This window comes from Bos taurus, chromosome 3 (genome assembly GCF_002263795.3).
Source record: "Bos taurus isolate L1 Dominette 01449 registration number 42190680 breed Hereford chromosome 3, ARS-UCD2.0, whole genome shotgun sequence".
Classification (NCBI taxonomy): Eukaryota; Metazoa; Chordata; class Mammalia; order Artiodactyla; family Bovidae; genus Bos; species Bos taurus.
The window spans coordinates 40411525-40434212 of record NC_037330.1 but is presented as its reverse complement, the minus strand read 5'-3'; the positions used below and the strand labels follow the sequence as shown (position 1 = coordinate 40434212).

The window sequence follows — 22688 nt, the reverse complement described above, 5'->3', positions numbered from 1 at the left end:
CCAAGACATAGCAAATAGTTCATGATACTTAAAATTCTTTGAGAAAATGCTATATTATAGAGAAAATGTATGATAAACTACACAGAATGTAAGAAATACATTTTGTATATTTAAAACAAGTATAAATGTTTCTTGGAAATGGTTTCAAGCACACTTAAAAATTTTTTTGCTTTTTAAAATCAACCTTTGAGCTTCCCTGGCAGCTCAGATGGTAAAGAATCTGCCTGCAATGTGGGAGACCCAGGTTCAATCCCTTGGTTGGGAAAATACCCTGGAGAAGGGAATGGCAACCCACTCCAGTATTCTTGCCTGGAGAATCCCACAGACACAGGAGCATGACAGGCTACAGTCCATGCGGTCACAAAGAGTCAGATACAACAGAGCGACTAACACTCACTTTACTTTGATCCTCAAAATATACTTTTCTCATTCTCAAAATTTCTTCACAGTCACAAGTGATCATGTTCTTGGGTTACACTGTTGTGTTCCAAAATAAAATCATGAAGATTTATAGCTGATACTGAGATTTTGGAATGTATAATAAAATATGTAAATAGAATAGTTTGTGCTTTAAAGACAAAACTCTTAGTTATGCTACAATTTGTTAAATGGTTCTACTGGTTCTATTCCAGTTAATGATTCAGCCATTTTAATTAATTTAACTGTATATTCCAATTAAGATGACTGATATAAAATATTTTAAATGTGTATATTGTTTATGAAGTCAAAATGTACAGGATGAACTTAATTTGGAAATAGCTCATCAACAGTAAGAAATATTTAATAGAAACTTAATTAAACTTGACCCAAAGCCCTGAAACAACTGTAATTTAATGTTTATACTTGGGTCTTATATACTGACATTTCTGTCACAAATAGAAAGTTTATTTTTTAAAAAATGACCTATTCTCAGTTTTAAGTTATACATCAGAGGGTATTTCTGTTTTACTTTTTGTGAAATACCTATTATAAATTTCAATAATATAAAATGTATAATTCTATAAATATATAATATCAATTTTATATTTTATAATATCAATTTTATAATATAAAATGTATAATTAAAGTATAGAATATTAAGTCATTAGCCTAATTTCATTGATAGTAATGTAGAATATTTTAAATTCTTTCAAGAGGATAGCTTTTAAAATCTGGCTACAAAAATGCTATAGTTTGCCAAACAAAGGGCGTGCTTACTTATGTATATTTAGCTTTATTTTATATCAATTGAAAAATCAATTTACTAAATAGTTTTCCTATTTACTGGAATAGACGCTTTATCTTGATTGGAATGTTTACTGATTGTGACTTAATGGCTACTGGAAGCTTGCATGTTACCAGCATAATGCTACTGCCAGCTCCAGAAACAAAGTATCAGTATGGAAAGCAAGAGCAGGGGAGGAGGAGGTATAGGTGTTATATACAGGTGGGCTGCAGTCCGTGGGGTCGCTAAGAGTCGGACACGACTTCACTTTCACTTTCACTTTCACTTTTCACTTTCCTGCATTGGAGAAGGAAATGGCAACCCCCTCCAGTGTTCCTGCCTGGAGAATACCAGGGACGGGGGAGCCTGATGGGCTGCCGTCTATGGGGTCGCACAGAGTCGGACACGACTGAAGCAACTTAGCAGCACATATTTAAAAGAAAAACAAGATTTCGGTTTAAGAGTTAATAACATACGCCAGTTACACATATAATTTCTCTCACTTCTATAACAAAATTAGTAGCACATAAATGATGAAGATTTTTTTAAGGAAGTAAATTAAGGAGTGGGCTTCCCACGTGTATCTAGTTGCCAATGCAGGAGACTCGTGAGACACGATCCCTGGATCAAGAAAATCTCCTGGAGAAAGACATGGCAATCCACTCCAGTATTCTTGCCTGAAGAATCCCATGGACAGAGGAGCCTGGTGGGCTACAGTCCATAGGGTCGCAAAGAGTCAGACATGACCAACACGACTTAGCACACACACACATATTAAAGAATAGGAACTTTTAAACTCTGATGTTTTGTGGATTTGCAAACACATGTCTTTTCCCAGAAATTTAAACACTTGTGAAATACAAACATTTATATGATGTAACTATTATACTTACTCTTTCACCAGGAGGGCCAGGAGGGCCATCACCACCTGAAGTGCCCTGGGAAAAACAACACAAAAACAGAAAAAAATCAGTTTTGACTCCTTCCGGTAACAGCCGTCCTCTGGAAGAGGAACCTACAGACAAGCCCAAATGGAACAAGTTCTGACAGTACCTTTGGACCTGGTTTCCCAGTGGGACCTCTTGCTCCTCTTGAACCTCGAGGTCCCTGCATGTAAGAGCAAAGATGAAATTGATCTAGCTCCAATTACATCAAAACGGCACAGGATCAGTTTTCTTTTTTGAAGCAAATTATTTTGGAAAGTTAAATCCAAAATCAAAATCACCATTTTAAATCAAGGCCCTTACCGTTGGACCACGCTGACCCCGAGGACCTGGTTTGCCAGCTACGCCCTGTCAACAACAGTACAAACAGCCTCAGTATACGGTATATCACAATGAATTGCGAGTCTGGGTCCGAGACATAGGTTCCCATGTAAGAACACTTATATTAGTCCAGAAGAGTATACTTGTATATCATACCCGGGCACCTTTCTCTCCATTGGCACCTGGAAACCCAGGAAATCCAGTGGAACCCTACAAAAATAAAAATAGTAACCAATGAGTATATTAATTAACATTTTAGCAACAAGCTGAAAGTCTTTTAAAATACAGTGGTTCTCACAAGTGGGTAGCATTCAAATCAAAAATATAACTTTAAGACACCATACAACCTTTATTCATGTACTGAAAAATGAACTTACAGTGACACCTGAAATCCTGGAAGCATTGAAAACATGAATTGATAACACATCTTAGTTTTCAGCTTTAAGGAAATTAATTAATCAAATATATCATTTCTCATACCAAAAAATAGCAATTAAAGGACATTTCATATAAAATAAATTTTGACTTATAATTCTACATATTTACTTCAACTCTGAAGAAAAATTTTGCTTTTCACAAGCATGAATAATCAAATAGTAAAATAGGAGTTTTATAAAATGTTTTTCTGAATTAACATTATTGTATTCTTGTAGTATACTTATCACTTTTTAGTTAAGTATTTTGTACCTTTGGAACTGGATAAAATCAAAAAGATTAAAAACCTTCCCCTTTTTCTGTTTGATGTTTAAATGTGGTTGGATACAGCTGAGAGTCTAAGTCAGACTGTCCAGCGTTAAAATCTGTTATGGGGATTCCAAACACATGAATTCAAGACTTATGTTTGTCATGCAATCATGTAAGTAAATTGAGTACATCACTTATCCCCTTTGAGCATAGCTTTTTCTTCAGTAAAATGAGATCATCTGCATCTTATAGGTACTTTGACACTTGTAGGATATAGAACTGAAGGAAGGCAAAGTATAAAAATGATAATAATAGATAACATTAAATAAGGATTATTTAAGGATGTAATAAGCCCTATAAAAGCACTATGTAATTTAATCCACAGTTACCTTTTACAAATGGAATATACTTCCATTTTACCTTGTACATATGTCCAGATTTTCATCTACTAAGAGATTCCTTCAAACATGACTGTGATTGGTTTGCCTCATTATTGTATCATGAAATAAAGCAGATTAGGATTCAATCCTTTCTCTTGAGCTTACTAATAACTATGAGACCCTCAGAGTGGTGGGTGGGGGAGGGGGCTTCCAAGCACTCACTTTTCCTATTCAGACCAGTGTATGGATTAAATGCAATAATGTGTAAAATGTCTAGCAAAGAATAGTAGACATGCAGATTTTACACACTTTTCCATGCATCAATAAAGGTAAAACAAAGCCTTCTTTGACTTGAATACATCTTTGGGTTTTGTTTTTCTTTATTCTTCTATTAGATTCAGGTGTACAGTAAAGTTAATCAGTTATACACACACACACAAACACACACAAATATATATTCTTCACTCAGATTCTATTCCATTAAAAGTTATTACAAGATATTTAATATAGTTCCCTGTGCTATATAGTAGGTCCTTGTTGTTTATCTATTTTATATACAGTAGTGTGTATCTCTTAATCCCAAACTCCTAATTTGTTTGTTTCCCCCACTTCTCTCCCTTTGGTAACAATAAATTTGTTTTCTATTTCAGTGCACACTCATTTGGACTGAACTAACCTAAAGTAATATTTCTCCCAGTAATAATGGCTCCTCTCTATCAGAATAGTCTAGAGTGACTGCTGAAAGAAGGGACTGTCAAATCCTACTGCAGGCAATAGGGTCCAGGAATTTGCATTTTTAACAATTTCTCCAGGTGATACATATAGAATGGGTGTTATCAATTTATATATCCTCCACAAATCAGGAAATTTGTATGTGAAGCCTTATGGCATTTGATGGACAAAGCTTAGTAAGAACTGCTAAGCGTCCTATTAGGACCCATCTAGCAACATATTATAGTTCATTTATAGAGACCACTATGTGATCAACCTGAGGACAATTATTAAAACATGTAATGCTCACATAATGGGGGAAAATGTCTGCAAATTACATTTTTGAAAGGCTTTCAAAAAGCCTTTTCTCTCTCTCTGCTGCTGCTGCTGCTGCTAAGTCTCTACAGAGAATCATATAGTTATATCTGGTAGAGTATTACTATGTGAATACTCTAGGACATTGACAAGTAATTATTATTCAATATGGAAGTAATTCATTTCTACCAAATTCAATTCAAGGACAAATATTCATCTGTCCGGAGTAGAAGAGAAATACATTTATAGAGACTTTATTCGAACAAATGGCTCTTATGTATCAATTTTATGTTTAATGAATTTATTTTCTTACATAGTTTCTGCTCTAAGAAATTTATGGGAAATAGACAAAAATGTCTAATCCACCAACTAAACAATTTGTAATATATAGGCAGATCCTTCTTTTTTCCCACATAAAAATTATCACCAAAATGTACAATTTCTATGGAAAGACAATTTGCTTTTAAGTGGAAAAAATAAACAGCCGACAAACGACCAAAAAGTCAATGGTTAATAGCAAAATCAGCTTTTTTGGTGAATAAAACTTTTAAAATTAGTTTAAATGCTATTTTTAAATATAAACTAATTCTATCTGAAAATAGATTTTACTTTTTGAAATAGCTATCATTGGATACGACATAGCTGCAGTCCATGGGGTCGATGGGAGTCGGACACGACTGAGCGACTTCACTTTCACTTTTCACTTTCATGCATTGGAGAAAGAAATGGCAACCCACTCCAGTGTTCTTGCCTGGAGAATCCCAGGGACAGAGGAGCCTGGTGGGCTGCCGTCTCTGGGGTAGCACAGAGTCAGACACAATTGAAGCGACTGAGCAGCAGCAGCAGCATAATGGTACATATTTTAAAAACCCATTATGGTTTACATTTCTAGTAAGATATTGCATAAATTATATTGTCTAATTATAGTCCTTATATTGCTTGAAAATTAGCAGCCAAGTTTCAGTGAAAGGGAAAGTCGCTCAGTCATGTCTGACTCTCTGCGACCCCACGGACTGTAGTCCACCAGGCTCCTCGGTCCATGTAATTCTCCTGGCCAGCATACTGGAGTGGGTAGTTGTTCCCTTCTCCAGGGGATCTTCCCAACCCAGGGATCAAACCCAGGTCCCCCGCATTGCAAGAAGATTCTTTACCATCTGAGTCACCAGGGAAGCCCGATTATAGTCCTTATATTGCTTGAAAGGGATTAGTAGTCTAGTTTCATATTTAGTATAATAAAGACTTAAGCCTATTCAAAATTCACTGGCTTCCACATAGGAAAGGAATGTGACCCTATCTTTGATTTTTGATGTATCCATCATTTTTTATTTAAGAACTGAGAAACAAATGGTTTTGATCATAGAAAAAAGTTGTGAAAAAGTAAAAGAAAAAGATAAAGACCAAAATTTCAGACATTTAGGTTAAAAGGTAATAATGCAATGTTTGATTCCTTGGGGAAGAAGCATTTCTCTCTAGTCATTCTGGTCCATTTTGTTACTAAAGAACTGAATGATTATTGAACATAGTATTGACTTAGGAAAAACAGAAAAATATAAGGATGTCAAATAAACACTTAATAGAAAACTATACTCATTCATGTAAATGTAAAAACAGATTTTTGTTTTTAAATCAAAACACAACCACAACTGCAATTCAATTTAGATCAAAAATTTACCCAATAAGTTAAGAATAGTTTAAAGTTGTATTTTATAAAGTAAATATCTTTTTTTACTCAAAGCACTTGTGAAAATGCTTGACATCCAAAAGGAAATTAACTAGGTAACAGAATAGGGTATTAGAGACAATATTTAAAAGGTAAAAATTACTAATTAATGCTTGCATTATTTTTTAAATCATAGATTAAATGCATCTTTCTTTAGAATGGCTCCATTACCTCCTAGAATACAAGGAAATATTCTAGAAAGCCAGTGAATAGGGCAAAACTGGATGGCAAGCCTAAAATACTCTTATCACATGATAATGAGTCACAAGTACATGAAATTCACATTTGTCAGGAGGTAGGATATTTTTGTCTCCCATTGATTATCTGTGAAACATTAATAAATATATGTTTGGGTATTATTACACCCAACCAGGATGTATCCTTATATTATAAACCTGTCAAACATTAACGAATCAAACAGGGATAGATAGATGACAAACATATAGATAGATAGTAGATAGATATAGATAATCTCACGTGCATGTAACTACCTTTATATTAATAAGCAAAATTTATATATGAAATCATTTAACCATTTAATGTAACTAGTCAATCAATCAAAAGAATCCTTAGTGAAGTTCTATAATGAGCTCAAGGAAAACTAATGCAAGGTAAACATGTATTTTAAAAACACTTTTTTGCTTAAAATATGTATATTTCACATAGTCAAAAATAGAATCTCAGTGCATTGAGTGCATGAGTTGAGTAGTAGTCCTCTCAAAGACATATCAAATATCCAAATATTCTGGAATTTTTGAATATTACTTTATTTGGAAAAAAGGGGTCTTCGTAGATGTAATTTAGTTCCAGATCTTGAAATTAGATCATCCTGAATTATCCAGGTGGTCTTTATATCTAATGACAAGTGTCTTTATAAGAAGAAGAGAAGATAAGAACACAGAAAAAAAGGCCATGTGAAGAAGGGGTTGGAGATTGCACACAAGCCAAAAAATGCCGAGGGCCACAGGAAGATGGAAGAGGACAGGACAGATTCTCCCACGGGGCTTTTGGAGGGAGTATGGGCTGGCTGACACCTCAGTTTTAGACTTCTGGCCTTCAGAAGTGTAAGAAAGTCAATTTCCATTGTTTAAATAACCAAGTTTGTGGTGATTTGTTACAGTAGCTCTAGGAAACTGATTCTGTGGAAATGAGGGAAAATGAAGAGGATCAAAGAAGAGCCATTCTTTCTCTTAAAATAATATCAAATGGTAATTCAAACCTTTAGGGAACTAGACAGGAAATCAAAACTTCTAGATCTATTAATTAAATGCTGCCTAGGAATAGACCTTATTCCAATTACAAGGAAGTAGCTGACTATGACTTCCTCTGTCTCTAAAATACTCCAGTCCAAAATCACATAAGCTCTCTGAACTCTCTGCAATCCCAGTACCCATAAATGCATCTGACTTTCTCTTGTAACATTATATTTTAAGGATTCATCATCTCTACATTACAAACTGAAATGTAACCATAGATGATTAATGTTAAATGTATTGACAAAATGCTAATAAACAAGCTATAAAAATCAAGCTAATTGTTTTACCTTTGGACCTTGTCTTCCTGGATATCCTGGTAATCCTGGAACGCCAAGTTTCCCCTAAAGTTAAAATAATAATAATAATAATCACTTCAAAATAGAATTCAGTCTATTAGAGCATTTGAAATGAAGATTTGCAAGTTTTTCCATTCTTTACTTTCACTACATTTCTTAATTTGAATAGGAAAAAAATGTTACTAATGCTATGATGTTCAATAACTTAACCTCTTAAGTGATAGTGTCTTCTTTAAGGACATAGTGAAAGTCACTCAGTCATGTCCGACTCTTATGCGATCCCATGGACTATACAGTCCACGGAATTCTCCAGGCCAGAATACTGGAGTGGGTAGCCATTCCCTTCTCCAGGGAAGCTTCCCAACCCAGAAATCGAGCCCAGGTCTCCCGCATTGCAGGCGGATTCTTTACCAGCTGAGCTACCAGGGAAACCCTGACATAGGGCCCTGAGTAAAGATAATTCTAGGACTGTTTGTGAATGAAAGAATATGGTAAGAATTCACCTAAATTTTATCAAAATTAAATACTATTTAAAATGAATGGCTGTAGTTAGAACTGCATGTAGGTTTTGCCATTTCAACTAAAGGTAATCTATTTGAAAAAATTATTTAATTTCTCACTGTAAATAGCAAGCAATCATGTAAACTTTTTTTTTTACTAAAGGAAAGCTTAAATAACTATATTAAGAAATTTTAACCTAGTTTTTGAGCAAAGTTTCTTTTATTCAAATATCTGAATAAATTGAGTTAATAAATACCAAATATTGAGAGACAGAGCTAAACAATGATTTTTGTGGAGTGTTAATTCCTACGGGTGGAAACTTGAGTGTGTAGCTATTTTCTTCCAGTGCAATAAAATTACTACTCAGTTTGAAAATGCTAAAACAAATGATAAATTACAGTGAAGTCCAACGATGTATAGCATATACTAAAAGGTTTAAAACACTAAACTAACAAAATTGACCCCCTGAACAAAGCATTAATTTAAAAATTTGGATAGAAAGAAAATAAAAATAAGTGGATTGAATAAAATATATGTTTGTGAAATTTGACTGAGACAATTTCCTTAAGATCTTAAGAAAGTATGTTTAATATATAAAATATTTATCAAAATCTTAAACATTAACAGACAAATAGTATTATTATTTCCTATGTGCATTCAAAATAAATAACAAAAACATAAACAAGTACAAATTACTATCTATAAAACTTTAAAAGATGAGGAGGCTTTATGAACAAAAATAAATATTTTACTGGATGAAGCAAGGCAAGAAATTAAGAATACAGTTTATGATCTTGTTATTATAGATAGGGGTCCCCTGATAGCTCAGCTGGTAAAGAATCCGCCTACAATGCAGGAGTCCTAGGTTCAATTCCTGGGTTGTGAAGATCCCGTGGAGAAGGGAAAGCCTACCCATTCCAATATTCTGGCCTGGAGAATTCCATGGACTATATAGTCCATGGGGTCACAAAGAGTCAGATATAACTGAGCGACTTTCACTTTCACTATCTTATATTGAACTAAACAGTTGTCTGATTCAAGATCAACTTTACATAGGTAAGCGGTCTTCACACGAAAAATATTCAAACAAGCCTTAAGAACCATACTTATAATGATGTCACCTTGCACACAGTAAGTTGTCACAGCTTGTTTTATGCTACTGATTTCAAGGTTAATGAAATTCTCTTAATTATGATCAGAAAACTTTTGCAGTCTATGTTACTACATTAGAATGCAAATTCATTCATTTTAGAGTCATTTAAAAATAAATCCAGACAGAAAAACTGTATTTTCAGTACAGTGATAGGCAACTTCAATAAAGGAGAAAATACTAATGAAATGCTAAAGATGAAAAATTGGGAAGTAAACTTCTGATGCCTCAGAACAGTTTGTGGGACCAACTTACACAGAATACAGTGGGGTTGAGAAAAGAGGAAGGTCCTAGAATATCCTTAAACTATTGGCAAAGGAGCACTTTAAGCAGAAGGTTAATAGGTCTTATAAGCCTTTATGCCCTGAACCCCATCTTTTCCTTCTGTTGCTTAAACACGATGACATTATTTATTGGTTTACAAACAGCAACTGGGAATGTGAAACTGTAGAAATGACTCATGATAACATGAAAAAATGATTTTTTATTTGTCTAGTCACAATACCTATATAATCCCTATTTTTTTTTCTGGAACAGGATGGTAAAGGGCAGAGACAACAATTTTCTTATACAGCATGCTATTTTCATATTTATAGAATAATGATATGCTCAATATAAAAATTTGAGACTAGACATACTTACAAAAAAAGGAATAGTTTGATTTATACCACCAAGAGACATGTATTATTTATATTTTCCTTCAATGTACATAATTGGATAGCACTTATCATCAATATTTCTAGTTTTTCTTAATTTAACTTCAGGTTCATTACTGGAGGGGGTTGCCATTCCCCTCTCCAGCGGATCTTCCTGACCCAGGGATAGAACAGGGGTTACCTTCATTGTAGGAAGATTCTTTAACATCTGAGCCAACAGGGAAGCCCTATAAGTTGTTTACAATATCACTAAATATTCTATGAAGGCATAATTTTAATGTTGCCTAATATTATATCTAAATGTAACAGTTGCAAATATTTTTGACATATGCATATAGCTTAGTGGCTGTGAAAGCAATACATTAGTATTATCTAGGAACTTTTAAAACATGGTGATGCCTGAGTTAAACTGGATTAGAATTAAAACCTCTTAAAGTATGGCCTGAACATCAGTATCTTTTGAAACATTTATCCTGTAAAAATACATGCTTATGTGGAAATATTGAGAAAAGAACATTTTGGTTTTAGGGCCAAAGGTGATTCAACTTGCTCCAAAACAATAAGTTGGCCACTTTTCATTGATTCTTTCATCCTTCATTAATCACAGGCAGATTCTGCACTTTTAATATAGAAGAGTGTTAAGAGTGGCTGATGCTACATGGCCAATGGGAGAAGAGACTAGAAAATAAGAAACAGTAGAAGAGGATGAATGTGCCTTGTCTCCTGATTATACTTCTACGTAGCATATGGATATGAAATTGAAATTCAAAAAATTGAAACTAGATAAAACTCTTGATTTATATAGTGGGTGATTAAAACCACCCTAAAATGACAATGAAACATCATGTACAAGAGGACCTGTAAATTTAAAGTTGTTCACTCACCTTCTCTCCTGCTTGACCAGGAGGACCGGGGTCTCCGGTTGGACCAGCTCGACCTTTGGGGCCTTCAGGGCCATCCTCTCCTCTTGGACCTACTTGACCAACTTCTCCCTGATAACAAAGTAAGAGCATTCTTGCAACTTAAAATATCTTTGAGACTGAACAGCAGAAATTATAGTTCATCAAAAAGTTATATTCTTCAATTCTTGGTTTATTTACTCATATATATGACAAAGAGGACTGAAAGTCTTTGACTTTATCAATCTTTCAATTAATACATAAATGACTCAATACAGTCTGACATTTGAAAAGCTACAGAAGTCCTATGCTACCATGTATCACACTAAATTAATTTTAATTCACTGAGTCACAGAAAGAGAGAGAGAAAATAAGAATCAAAATTAGATACTATAGGTTGACAATATATGCTACCCCAAAATACGCCACTTTGGCATAAGGATTATTTTGAACTGAAGGCAAGTGAGAAGGAGCAGATACAGAAAAAGTGATCTACCCACCCTGTACTTGCTTAAAATCGGAGAACAAATTTGCAAAGGTGTTTTTCCTACCCTCTTCATCAGAAAAGACAAAAATTAGTCACTAGAGGTAACTAGACCCTTACTAGTCTGGAGCCAGAAGCAAGCACCAGAGGAATATATCTATACAGCAAACTTTCCAACTAGCTTTTATATAACATTAATAGTTTCCATTTATCTGCCTTCCCACAGTTTATAGCACTAGAAACTCAAAGTCCTTTCTTCTTTAAAATTTATTGTTCCTTTGCTAAAATGATGTACGCTTGAATTACTCATCATTTAGCATTCCCATGTATAATCATGATACACAAGATAAACTTCTGTTTGCTTATCTCTTATTAATCTGTCTTCTGTCATTCTGTAATTTTAGAGGGCTCCAGTCTGAGACTCTATCAGGGTAGGAGGGAAAATAATTTTTCCTCCCAGATGATAGCAACTTTGGAAATCACTGATTGGAACATAAGAAAAATATCTCACCTGACTTTAAACTTCATTTTCACATTTAAGGTATTAGGTTCTAGAATGTGTATGCTATTGCTCCCATCCCAGACACAGGCTTTATATGCATTTTAGGAAAATCAATATTCTATACCATGCTTTTTTATTCCATTTATTAGATACTATTATGCTAGTTACAAAACAAATTTTCCCAATAAAACATTTAATTTACTTTAGGTGACAAAATTTTGTTTTCAAGATACTCACTAACAGAAAAACGGTGTACTATATTGAGACTCAAAAATTCAAGACAACTATAAAGTGAAAATTCATGAAAATTGCAGATATAGTCTCCAGGAAGCATAGCTCATTATATATAAACAAGATTTAAAACAAATCTATTGAATTAATCATATAAAGCAATTTGATCATCAATTTATAAAATGTCTGTAAACAGTAACACCATATATGATATAATATATATTTTGTGTATTTATACATATATATATATAAACTATGCATGTGTAGATATGCTATGGGACATATATTTAGCATAGCATCCAAAAAATAAATAATAATATTTTATTTCCACAGAAATTAAGACACCTAATCTTCAGATAAAAATGGAAGTGAAAAATGTCTCAGGTAGTACAAACATTTGATTTATTCTGTTTGCAGTATTTAACTATATAGAAATAAGCACACACACATCCATAAATGCATGTACTAGTGCAGATTTTCTTTTTACTTACTCTATCACCTTTGAGACCCATGTCACCTTTGAATCCTGGAAAACCATCTTCACCCTAAAAAGTATAAATAATAAAACAAGTAGTTAATCAATTGTTTGGATAAATCTAGAATATGACTATATAAATTATGAGTATTGATAATTAGGAAAAATTGTTCTGAGAAATATGAATCTTGCTTGTGAAAACTTCCTCTTCCCTATTTTAAACCTTTATTTCCAGTATTCTCTCATTTCCCCATAATTAATGACTCTAAGTTACTTTTCACTTTCATGCATTGGAGAAGGAAATGGCAACCCACTCCAGTGTTCTTGCCTGGGGAATCCCAGGGACGGGGGAGCCTGGTGGGCTGCCGTCTCTGGGGTCGCACAGAGTCGGACACGACTGAAGGGACTTAGCAGCAGCAGCAGCAGCAATGGCTCTAAGTTACTAGAAAACTTTTCACAAATGTGTTCGTTAAATCTTCTCTATCTTATGGGGAAAATAACCATTATCTTGTAACAACATGTATCCTATGTTATTTGAACAAAGAAGTAAAAATTTAATTACCTTTGGTTTACAAGAACCCTGGATGACGAAATAAATTCTTTATCTTTGCTGATACATACCTATACATTTTACCTCATTCATCTTGTCTCCTGTGCTCTAGATAAATGTCTTCTGGTTCAACCTGTTCTCTATATTACAACCTCTCTTCAGGTGAAGAATAAGCAAATTAATATTATCCTTTATGCATAAATAGGGATTGCTAATTGGCACATATGCACAAACCAGGGATGCTGAAAACTGGGCATCCTTATCAAAGAGAGGAGAAATTTTGACTATGAAAATACTTCTAGTCATTTTTACTATATCCAGCTTCATGAATGACTTTACTGTCTCTTAATTTCAAGAAAAAAATTCCTAAGGAATAATCATTCATGTATTCAATAACATTAGTTGAGCAATTATTCAGAGCACTGTGGAGTAATTTGAAGTTTTTGTTTTACCAATAATTTGCATTAATTTTGGCTCAGGAGGAGGAGAATGGGTGTTTAGAGATGAAAGACATGAGGATAATGGTAATGATGTACTGCGCTGGTACCAGTAGTGGTGGTGCTGAGGAGAGAAGGGTACTTGGAGAATTCACAGAGCAGCTGGTACCTTAATTAGCAGTTGGAGAATGGATGACTTGCAGAGTTTGAGAAAAAGGCCTGTCAGGCCAAGTATGAGAACAGAGCTAGGAAGATTAGTACTTACACTTCCACATCCTGCTATGGAAATGACCTTTACAAGACACAAAACTGATCATATCAATTTTTGGAATCAATGATTCCAAAGTGCTAATGATGACCATAAGCTGCCATCTCCCTCACGATCGAGGCTTTGTTCACCTCTATAGTTTTATCTTTGGTTTAAATATCCCTTCTACTTTCATCCAACACACTGGAACTGAATTTTACAAAAGCTGAATGTGCTGTATTTCCATTTGTAATTCTTGCATTGGTTAACCACTTCCACATACACACGCATCTGCAAATCTTTTACTTTCTCTGTCTACCTGGTGAGATTTTCCTCATCTTTTAGGATTTAGCTCATGATTCTGCTATGAATCAGTCAAGAATCTGCCTGCAATGCAGAAGACCTGGTTTTGGTCCCTGGGTCAGGAGGATCCCCTGGAGAAGGGAATGGCAACTCACTCCAGTGATTCTTGCCTGGAAAATTCTATGGTCAGAGGATCCTGGTGGGCTACAGTCTGTGGGGTTGCAAAGAGTCAGAACAGGGCCCAGGGACTACACTTTCATTGCCACGAGGTATTCCATGACCTCATTCTTTGCCTATTAAAATTAACCTCTTCATCCTATGTGCCGCACTCATCACTTGTTAATATAACATAACATCCTGACTGAGCCACAGGGGAATAATCACAGGTCTCTTTCTACTAAATGCTGAAAAACAAGTGAAAGTGAAGTCGCTCAGTCGTGTCCGACTCTGCCACCCCATGACTGTAGCCTACCAGGCTTATCCGTCCATGGGATACAAGAATCATGCCTAAGTAACCTCTAGCTCTCCAATGCCTACTATATTCTGACCCTCAAAATCATGATATATAACAGATATTTATTAAATGTAAATTTGGAATCATCCTTGCCTCAGTGTGAGTTTGGTAATGTATGCTAAGGTCCAGAAGATATAAGGTTAGTAAGGACATGTGAGACTTAGACCCGGAAGTGCTAAAGGCTAAGTCGCTTCAGTTGTGCCCCTTTGCGACCCCATGGACTATTGCCCTCCAGGCTCCTCTGTCTATGGATTCTCCAGGCAAGAATACTGGAGTGGGTTGCCATTCCCTTCTCCAGGGGATCTTCCTGACCCAGGGATCCAACTGGCATCTCTTATGTCTCCTGCATCGGCAGGCAGCTTCTTTACCACTAGCGCCACCTGGGAAGCCAAGACCTGGAAAAGGAATCAAATTTAATATAGTGCCTTGAACGCAGCTGGGTAATAGCAGAGGCTTAAAAGCTGAAAATGACCACTTAAATTCCTATTGACCGGTGTCTTCATTACCTGATCCCTAGAGAGAAAAGTAATTACACAGTTGCCAAGTTTAGTTTAAAAAATTACTGCACTCTATGTCTAAAATAAATAACAGTTTTTAACATTTTTTTCAAGGAGAATATTTTAAGAGAATATATAGTGAAGTAGAGGCTACTGCTATCAAAACTTTGTTTTCAATACATTCATAATTTTAAAAATAAATTAGTAAGTTAGTAAGAACATCCTTACAGTAAGTGACATTTTTAAAACAAATGGCACTTTCAAGCTACTAAGCTTTCCAGTCCTTAAATTATCAAATCTTAGTTAGTATTTTTAATTAATTTATTTTAATTGGAGGCTAATTACTTTACAATATTGTAGTGTTTTCTGCCATACATTGACATGAATTAACCATGGGTATACATGTGTCCCCCATCCTGAACCCACGTCCCACCTCCCTCCCCATCCCATTCCTCAGGTTGTCCCAGTGCACTGGCTTTGAGTGCCCTGTTTCATGCATTGAACGTAGACTGGAGGAAACAGGTTTTAGAAAACAGGTGAAAAAGGAATTCACCTGTGCCACTTGGTTGACTGGGTTATGTTGCTTAAGTTCTAAGGAATAAAGCTGAGTCTAAACAGTGGAGAATTTTATTCTAGTTAGGGCACTAACTTGGTAATTCAGCTTTCGTTAATTAATACTGCTATTTGTAAAAAGAAAATAGTTTCAATTTCCTTCCTCATCTCTTGAGATAATGGTTGATTATAATATATATTCAGAAAAACAATAGTGTACATTAAAATTAACTAGGATTTCATAGTTCTTTACAAAGTTTGAAAATAGGAAGAATTCTTGTTATAAAAAGTTTCCATTAAAATTTATACAATATTTCTCTAAATCTAGGTAAACAATATATTACTAGGTTAATATATGATATGGAATGAAAGGTACAACTGAAAAATATCTTAGAGGTTTTTTAGGATGAGGTCCTCATTTTATAGACTTAAAATAAAGCTCAGCGAAAGTAAGCAACCTAACTTTACAAGTTAGCTTTACAACTTTACTGTGAGCACTATAATCAGAACTCAGAATGTTTAATTCCCAATTGAAAATATTAATTCTTTCTCTATATATCTACTTGTTTCTTCTGAGATCATATGCAGCTCAAAATAACCAATAATATAAAATTTTTTTCCATACATTTTTTTTTCCTGAGTATGTTTCTTCTCACAAATATCTCATCATCTATAATTTTATTTTCCTTTGCATTTGCCACTACCCCTCCTTCCAAAAAGTTCACAACTTTCCCACTCCAATTATATACCTTTCATATAAACACTGCCTTCCCTAAAATTCTTGGTGGGCACTAATTCCAGATAAAAAATTTGAATTGATATTTAAATGTATTAACAACAAAAACTGAGATTCTAAGTTCCAAACTGAGACTATATATATATACATACATTTTTTTTTTTTGCCTAGGCTACTTGCAAATAATTACGAGTTCAACATTGTCTAAGCCATCACTCTGCTGTCAGCTCAGTAAGACACTATACCCTGAAGTTCAACTGAGATGATAAAGATGAATTGGGATTCAAACCAAAGTAGCTGAGTTAATTTAAAACACATGACATATTTTCACGCAGTAGACTTGACAATATAGTCGCATACTTTGACAATGCCTCTGTATGTTACCTATTTATTGTTTTCAGAAAATAAAATATGACATATATAATAAATACATCCCTTCTTGTCATTTATTCCTTACTGATATCAAATCCATTCAAGGTGCTTTTAATAATATTATGACTGTAGGAATAAACAGTTATCCTTGAAATAAAAATGTATATTCCATATATTTCTCATGAAATTCCCATAACACTTTGTACTTTGTGTTATAAAATGTAATATAGTAAGAATTAATGCAGTACCAGTTCTGAGTAGTGTCATTCCATTTCAACATAATCATTGAGGATGTGGGAGCTCTACATTTATCTTAAACATTTCTCCCACCAGGGAGGCCATTTAATGAAAAAAAAAATCTCAATTTTGTTTTCTTCATCAAATTAAATTATAAGCATCCTTTAAAATAGTGCATATTCTTTCATTCACATTTATTTGGTTTTACTCTTTATTTCCTTCTCATTTAAGCTTTTGCTATGCATGCATTATCACATACAAAGACTTCTTCTTCCAACAATTAATTCCTATTTTGTACTTTATTTCAATTTATGAAGAATGAAAATTTTAGTAGAGAAAAAAGGGAATAAATATTCCTCTGTTATGCATATAATTGGATCCAATCCAGTCTTAACAAATACAATCATACAGTCAATCTTATAATTTAGAATAGTTAAAGACATGTAAAAATAAAACTTTAGCAGAATTGATTTTATATATGATATACCTTTTTTTTCTTCTATAATTTCATCCTCATCCAAGGATATAAAACTTTTCTTTTAAAGTTTCCAGGATACAGAGTCCAAAATTATTAGACTTGCAGTGTCTGATACATAAGTAATCATTCAATATATGAGAAATGAAATATCTATTGAATAAATTTAATTTTTTATACAATACCAATTAAAATCACCTAAATAAATTATGTTTTACCTTTTCACCTTTAGAGCCCTTGAGACCTCTGACACCATCTGCTCCCTATGGAATAAATTAGAGAAATTAAATGACTATAATATTTTACATTGAAATTAAATAATGTGGAAAATATAATATTATTTACCTTTACTCCTCGGGGACCAGGGTAGCCAATGGGACCCTGTGGACCAGGAGGGCCCTGTAAAAGACCCAATGCAATTTAAATACATAATGTACTGAAAGTGTCCCTCACTCACATACTACAGTTTTACCAAATAATCTCTAAGAAGATGATATTTTTCCACTTTTGGTAAAAATTTATTTGGTAGCTTATCATTTCTATCTAAAGTGAGATATGAGGAACAAACATATCATATATTTATGTTAAAGTAAGATAAATGTCATAAATATATGAAGTAATATAAATAATCATATATTAATAATTAATTTCTTTTCTAAGATTGAAAAAAATCTGATGTCCTTGATGTCTACAAAAAACAGCTACAGATTAACCAAAAGGATAAATAATTTCTAACCAAAAAATGGCATTAAATTTACAGCATTTACATCAAGAAAATGATCAAAATTATATATCTTCCACAGCTGGCTTCATTTCACTATTCTATCTAAGGGAAATAATATATAACATACAGTAGTAATGCTATTTTAATAAGAATCTAAAATTAGCAACTCTACATAAAAATGATCTTACCCTGCTACTGTAATCCAAAAGTAGTATTAAGATTGAATAAGTTTTAATTTTGATATTTTATTTAGATATTTTGATAACTGTTTCTCTTTCAATTCCCATCTTATGTAAAGATTATCAGAAAGTAATAAATATAGATCAAATTCAAGTGACATAAACACTTTAACAATATTCAGTAGTTCTTGTCCAATTTCATTATTATTATTTATAATCATGTATTCCACATATACTATATTTGCAGAACGTGAATGTATTTCTGATCATGAGAATTTTTTTTTAACTGAGAATGATAGGCTAATTGATCTAATTGATCAAATTGCCAATACAGAATTAAAAGTTATCTAACTAAGACATATCTTTTTTTATTCCCTAAATTAAAAGTTACTTTAGAGACATGATTTATACCTAAATGTTAGCAAACATTCTTTTGAAAGTAAATACATATTACAGGTGGAGAGTATTTTTCGCTACTTATTTTCTAATATTCATAGCCCTAAATGATCAAATATATATATATATATATATATATGTATATGTATCTCATAGAAATGACCAAAGCAAGGCATTTTCTCTAGGAGATAAGGTGACAGAACATTTAAATAATACTTTGTAACATACCAGGGAACCTTTTTCTCCAGACTGGCCTTCTTTTCCAGGATGACCCTACATTTGTCAAAAATATATACTGATGAGATGCAATATTAATGGTAATATATAATATGAAATTGTTCCCTTTTTTCCACATGCTGAGGTTTTACTCTTTATGTTTCAAAATATATTAAATATTTTGCATCACTCTATATAACTTTAAATAATATTGGAAACTAGTATTTGGAAAGAAACATAAGTTTATATTGGCTTGGTGCAAATTTCACCAATGACATAATGAACTTGAGAGACAGTTTGGGAAAAGCACATAAAGCATGCATATTATTCATGAACAGTTTGACCCCAATCTCAATTAGTTTTAAATAAAAGTGTTTCAGTCTAACTTCTATTTGCATATTGATTAAATAATTATACTCACATCTTTACAAGGCAACTAAGAACATCAATGGGACATTTAAAACACAGCAACATCATAAACACCAATGGTGTTTTTAATCAAGTTACTGAGAGTTGGTAAATAAAAATGCACAGCTCCAAAACAACTCTACTCAATGAAAACAAGCAATAACAGGATGAAAATTTTTATACCTTAGTTCTGAGTAAGTAGTTTCAAGAGAAAAAAAAGAAGCATAAATAAAAGGTTTTCAAATAACAACCATGGATATTACATGATTACATAATTTATTGCTATATGATAAGATACAATAAACATTGCTATATTTTTAGAAAAGTAAGGAATCCCTGAACACAGATGAATTTTCATGTAAGGTGTCTGAGGAAACTTACAAAAGATGAGGAATATCACCTGGACTCTCAAGAAACGTGTTCTTTGAAAAGGAAGAGAAGATATAAAGTATTTTCTATGAAAAGAAAAGGACATAACAAAAAGTATAGCAATAGAAAATGTAGAGCCTACTAAGAGAAAAGTGAGAGGTAGGAAAATATGAGATTCTGGCAGACAGTGGTCCTAAGACCACTGGGAGCTCTTTAAAGATTTTGCAGTATGGAAACTACATGATTAAATAGAATTTTAGAGAGATCAATGTTTAATTACTGGCTCAATTTGCTTTTATTACTGAATTCATACAATCACTTCTAAACACATGTAAAATCTATTTTTGAAAATGAAATATGGAAAGTTTAATGACCAGGTAACTACTACTTACAGGAGGCCCATCAGCACCAGGAAGTCCTGCAAGCCCTGGTTTTCCTTGTGGACCCTAATTGAATAGAAAAAAAGAATATTTTCATTAAAAAAAAATGTAAAGTCTGACTTTGTACATAGGAATATACTGCTAATAAGATTCTTAATTTGAGTCGCCAATCTTTATCTATAAATTGCACATATCTAAATAGTTTTTAACATGTTTTGTAGAAAAATGGTATATAAAGATAGATGAAAATAAAATTTAACATATGTCAAAAACACATTAGTTTTTTTATCTAGCTTTTAATCCTGTGTGTTTTTTAATTTGCAATTAAATTAATTTCTAATTAATTTAATTTTTGCATACCACAATAAATTGTTGCTTATAGACTAAAAGGGTATCCCAGGTGATGCTAGTGGTAAACAGTCTGCCTGCCAATGCAGGAGATGTGAGAGACAGTCTGGATCCTTGGATTGGGAAGATCCCTTGGAGAAGGAGATAGCAACCCACTCCAGAATTCTTGCCTGGAGAATCCCATGGGCAGAGGAGCTTGGAGGGCTACAATCCATAGGATCGCAGAGTCAGACATGAGTGAAGCAATTTAGCACACATGCATGCACAGAGTAAAAAGAAAAAAAAATATAGGTCCATATGCAATCATTATATTCATTGATATACATTGATTTACATCACTGAAAAAGCAAATACTGGATATTTCCATAATGACACTGATAAGTTCCTATTCACAGGGAACTCAATATGAAAGTGAAAGTCACTCAGTTGTGTCTGACTCTTTGAGATTGTATAGTCCGTGGAATTCTCCAGACCAGAACACTGGAGTGGGCAGCCTTTCTCTCCTCCAGGGGATCTTCCCAACCCAGGGATCAAACCCAGGTCTCCCACATTGCAACCGGATTCTTTCCAGCTGAGCAACAAGTTGGACTATAAAGAAAGTTGAGCACTGAAGAATTGATGCTTTTGAAAAGTGGTGTTGGAGAAGACTCTTGAGAATCCCTTGGATGGTAAGGAGATCAAACCAGTCCATCTTAAAGGAAATCAGTCCTGAATATTCATTGGAAGGACTGATGCTGAAGTTGAACTCCAATATTTTGGCCACCTGATGTGAAGAATTGACTCATTGGGAAAGACCCTCATGCTGGGAAAGATTGAAGGCAGGAGAAGAAGGGGATGACAGAGGATGAGACGGTTGGATGGCATAACCGACTCAATGGATATGAGTTTGAGCAAGCTCCAGGAGCTGGTGATGGACAGGGAAGCCTGGTATGCTGCAGTCCATGAGGTCACAAAGAGTTGGACAGAACTGAGTGAATGAACTGAACTGAACTGAACTGATACTCAATATCCCTTGATAAACTATAATGGAAAAAAACATGACAAAGAATGTATGTGCATGTGTGTGTGTGTGTATAACTGAATCACTTTGTTGTACAGCAGAAATTAACACATTGTAAATCAGCTATATTTCAACAAAATAATTTTTTTAATGTGCCAGTTCAAATAGTTGCATAGTAACATTGATTAAACATCAGTAATAATTAACATAAGGAATATGTTATAGATTATGTTACTCATAAGACATAGAAACAAATAATAATAAAGTAACTATTTATTCAATAGATTAATCTGTGTTTAATCACAAAGGATTTCAGATATCATTTAATTTGATCACTGGTTAGGTTGGAACATGCTAAGAATGATTATTGCAAGCAGACCCTTCACTGGGAGAAAAACTGGCTTTCTACTTGGAATAATTAACTTTATCAAGTCTTTAAAGCTCAAGCCATTTCTGCTTGCTCATGATTAGTCGGGATTTAGAAACAATTAAAAGAGCAAGGATACATCAGCAAGTCTAGATGCTGGATGTAAAGGGAGTTTTCCATTCTCAGACAGTATTTAAGAAAAGCATTGTTTTCATGTATATGGATAGTACAGAGTTTAACAAGAAAGCCTCATTTAAATCACTATGGAACAACAACAACCAAAAATAACCTATAAATTAAATAATCTGGACTTTATAACTGAATTTAATTGCATCTCATTTTTATAGGCTTTAAAAGTTTCAATTCTCTTCACCACTGTGCAAAGTCATATACAGTCAAGTAATCTAATATTATAAAATAACTGCTATAAAATCCTGATTCTTTTATGACAGTGTTTTACCTTTCACTTAAATCATTTTTTGCTCTCAGTACAATATACTTATTTCTTCAAAACAAAATGTAGAATACAAAAGCAAAACTATTTCCATAATTATTATTTCCAGCAGGCATGATATTTCTATGACAATGACCTTGTGTATAAGACTATGTTGTTGTTTTTTTTTGTTGTTGTTGCTACATATTTAAGTGTAGA

The 22688-nt window shown here is 33.5% G+C and overlaps 1 protein-coding gene across 4 annotated transcripts in view; it reads right to left on the bottom strand.

The window, feature by feature from the left end:
- The window catches only part of COL11A1 (collagen type XI alpha 1 chain), a 226127-nt gene that overhangs the window by 96459 nt on the left and 106980 nt on the right, over positions 1–22688 (bottom strand). For all 4 annotated transcript variants that reach the window (XM_024985040.2, XM_059881885.1, XM_059881882.1 and 1 more), the window contains 11 exon segments: positions 20334–20387; positions 19177–19221; positions 17995–18048; positions 17868–17912; positions 12746–12799; positions 11023–11130; positions 7823–7876; positions 2626–2679; positions 2452–2496; positions 2258–2311; positions 2098–2142 (listed from right to left, as the gene is read on the bottom strand). In XM_024985040.2, the coding sequence (XP_024840808.1) occupies positions 2098–2142; positions 2258–2311; positions 2452–2496; positions 2626–2679; positions 7823–7876; positions 11023–11130; positions 12746–12799; positions 17868–17912; positions 17995–18048; positions 19177–19221; positions 20334–20387 (612 nt within the window).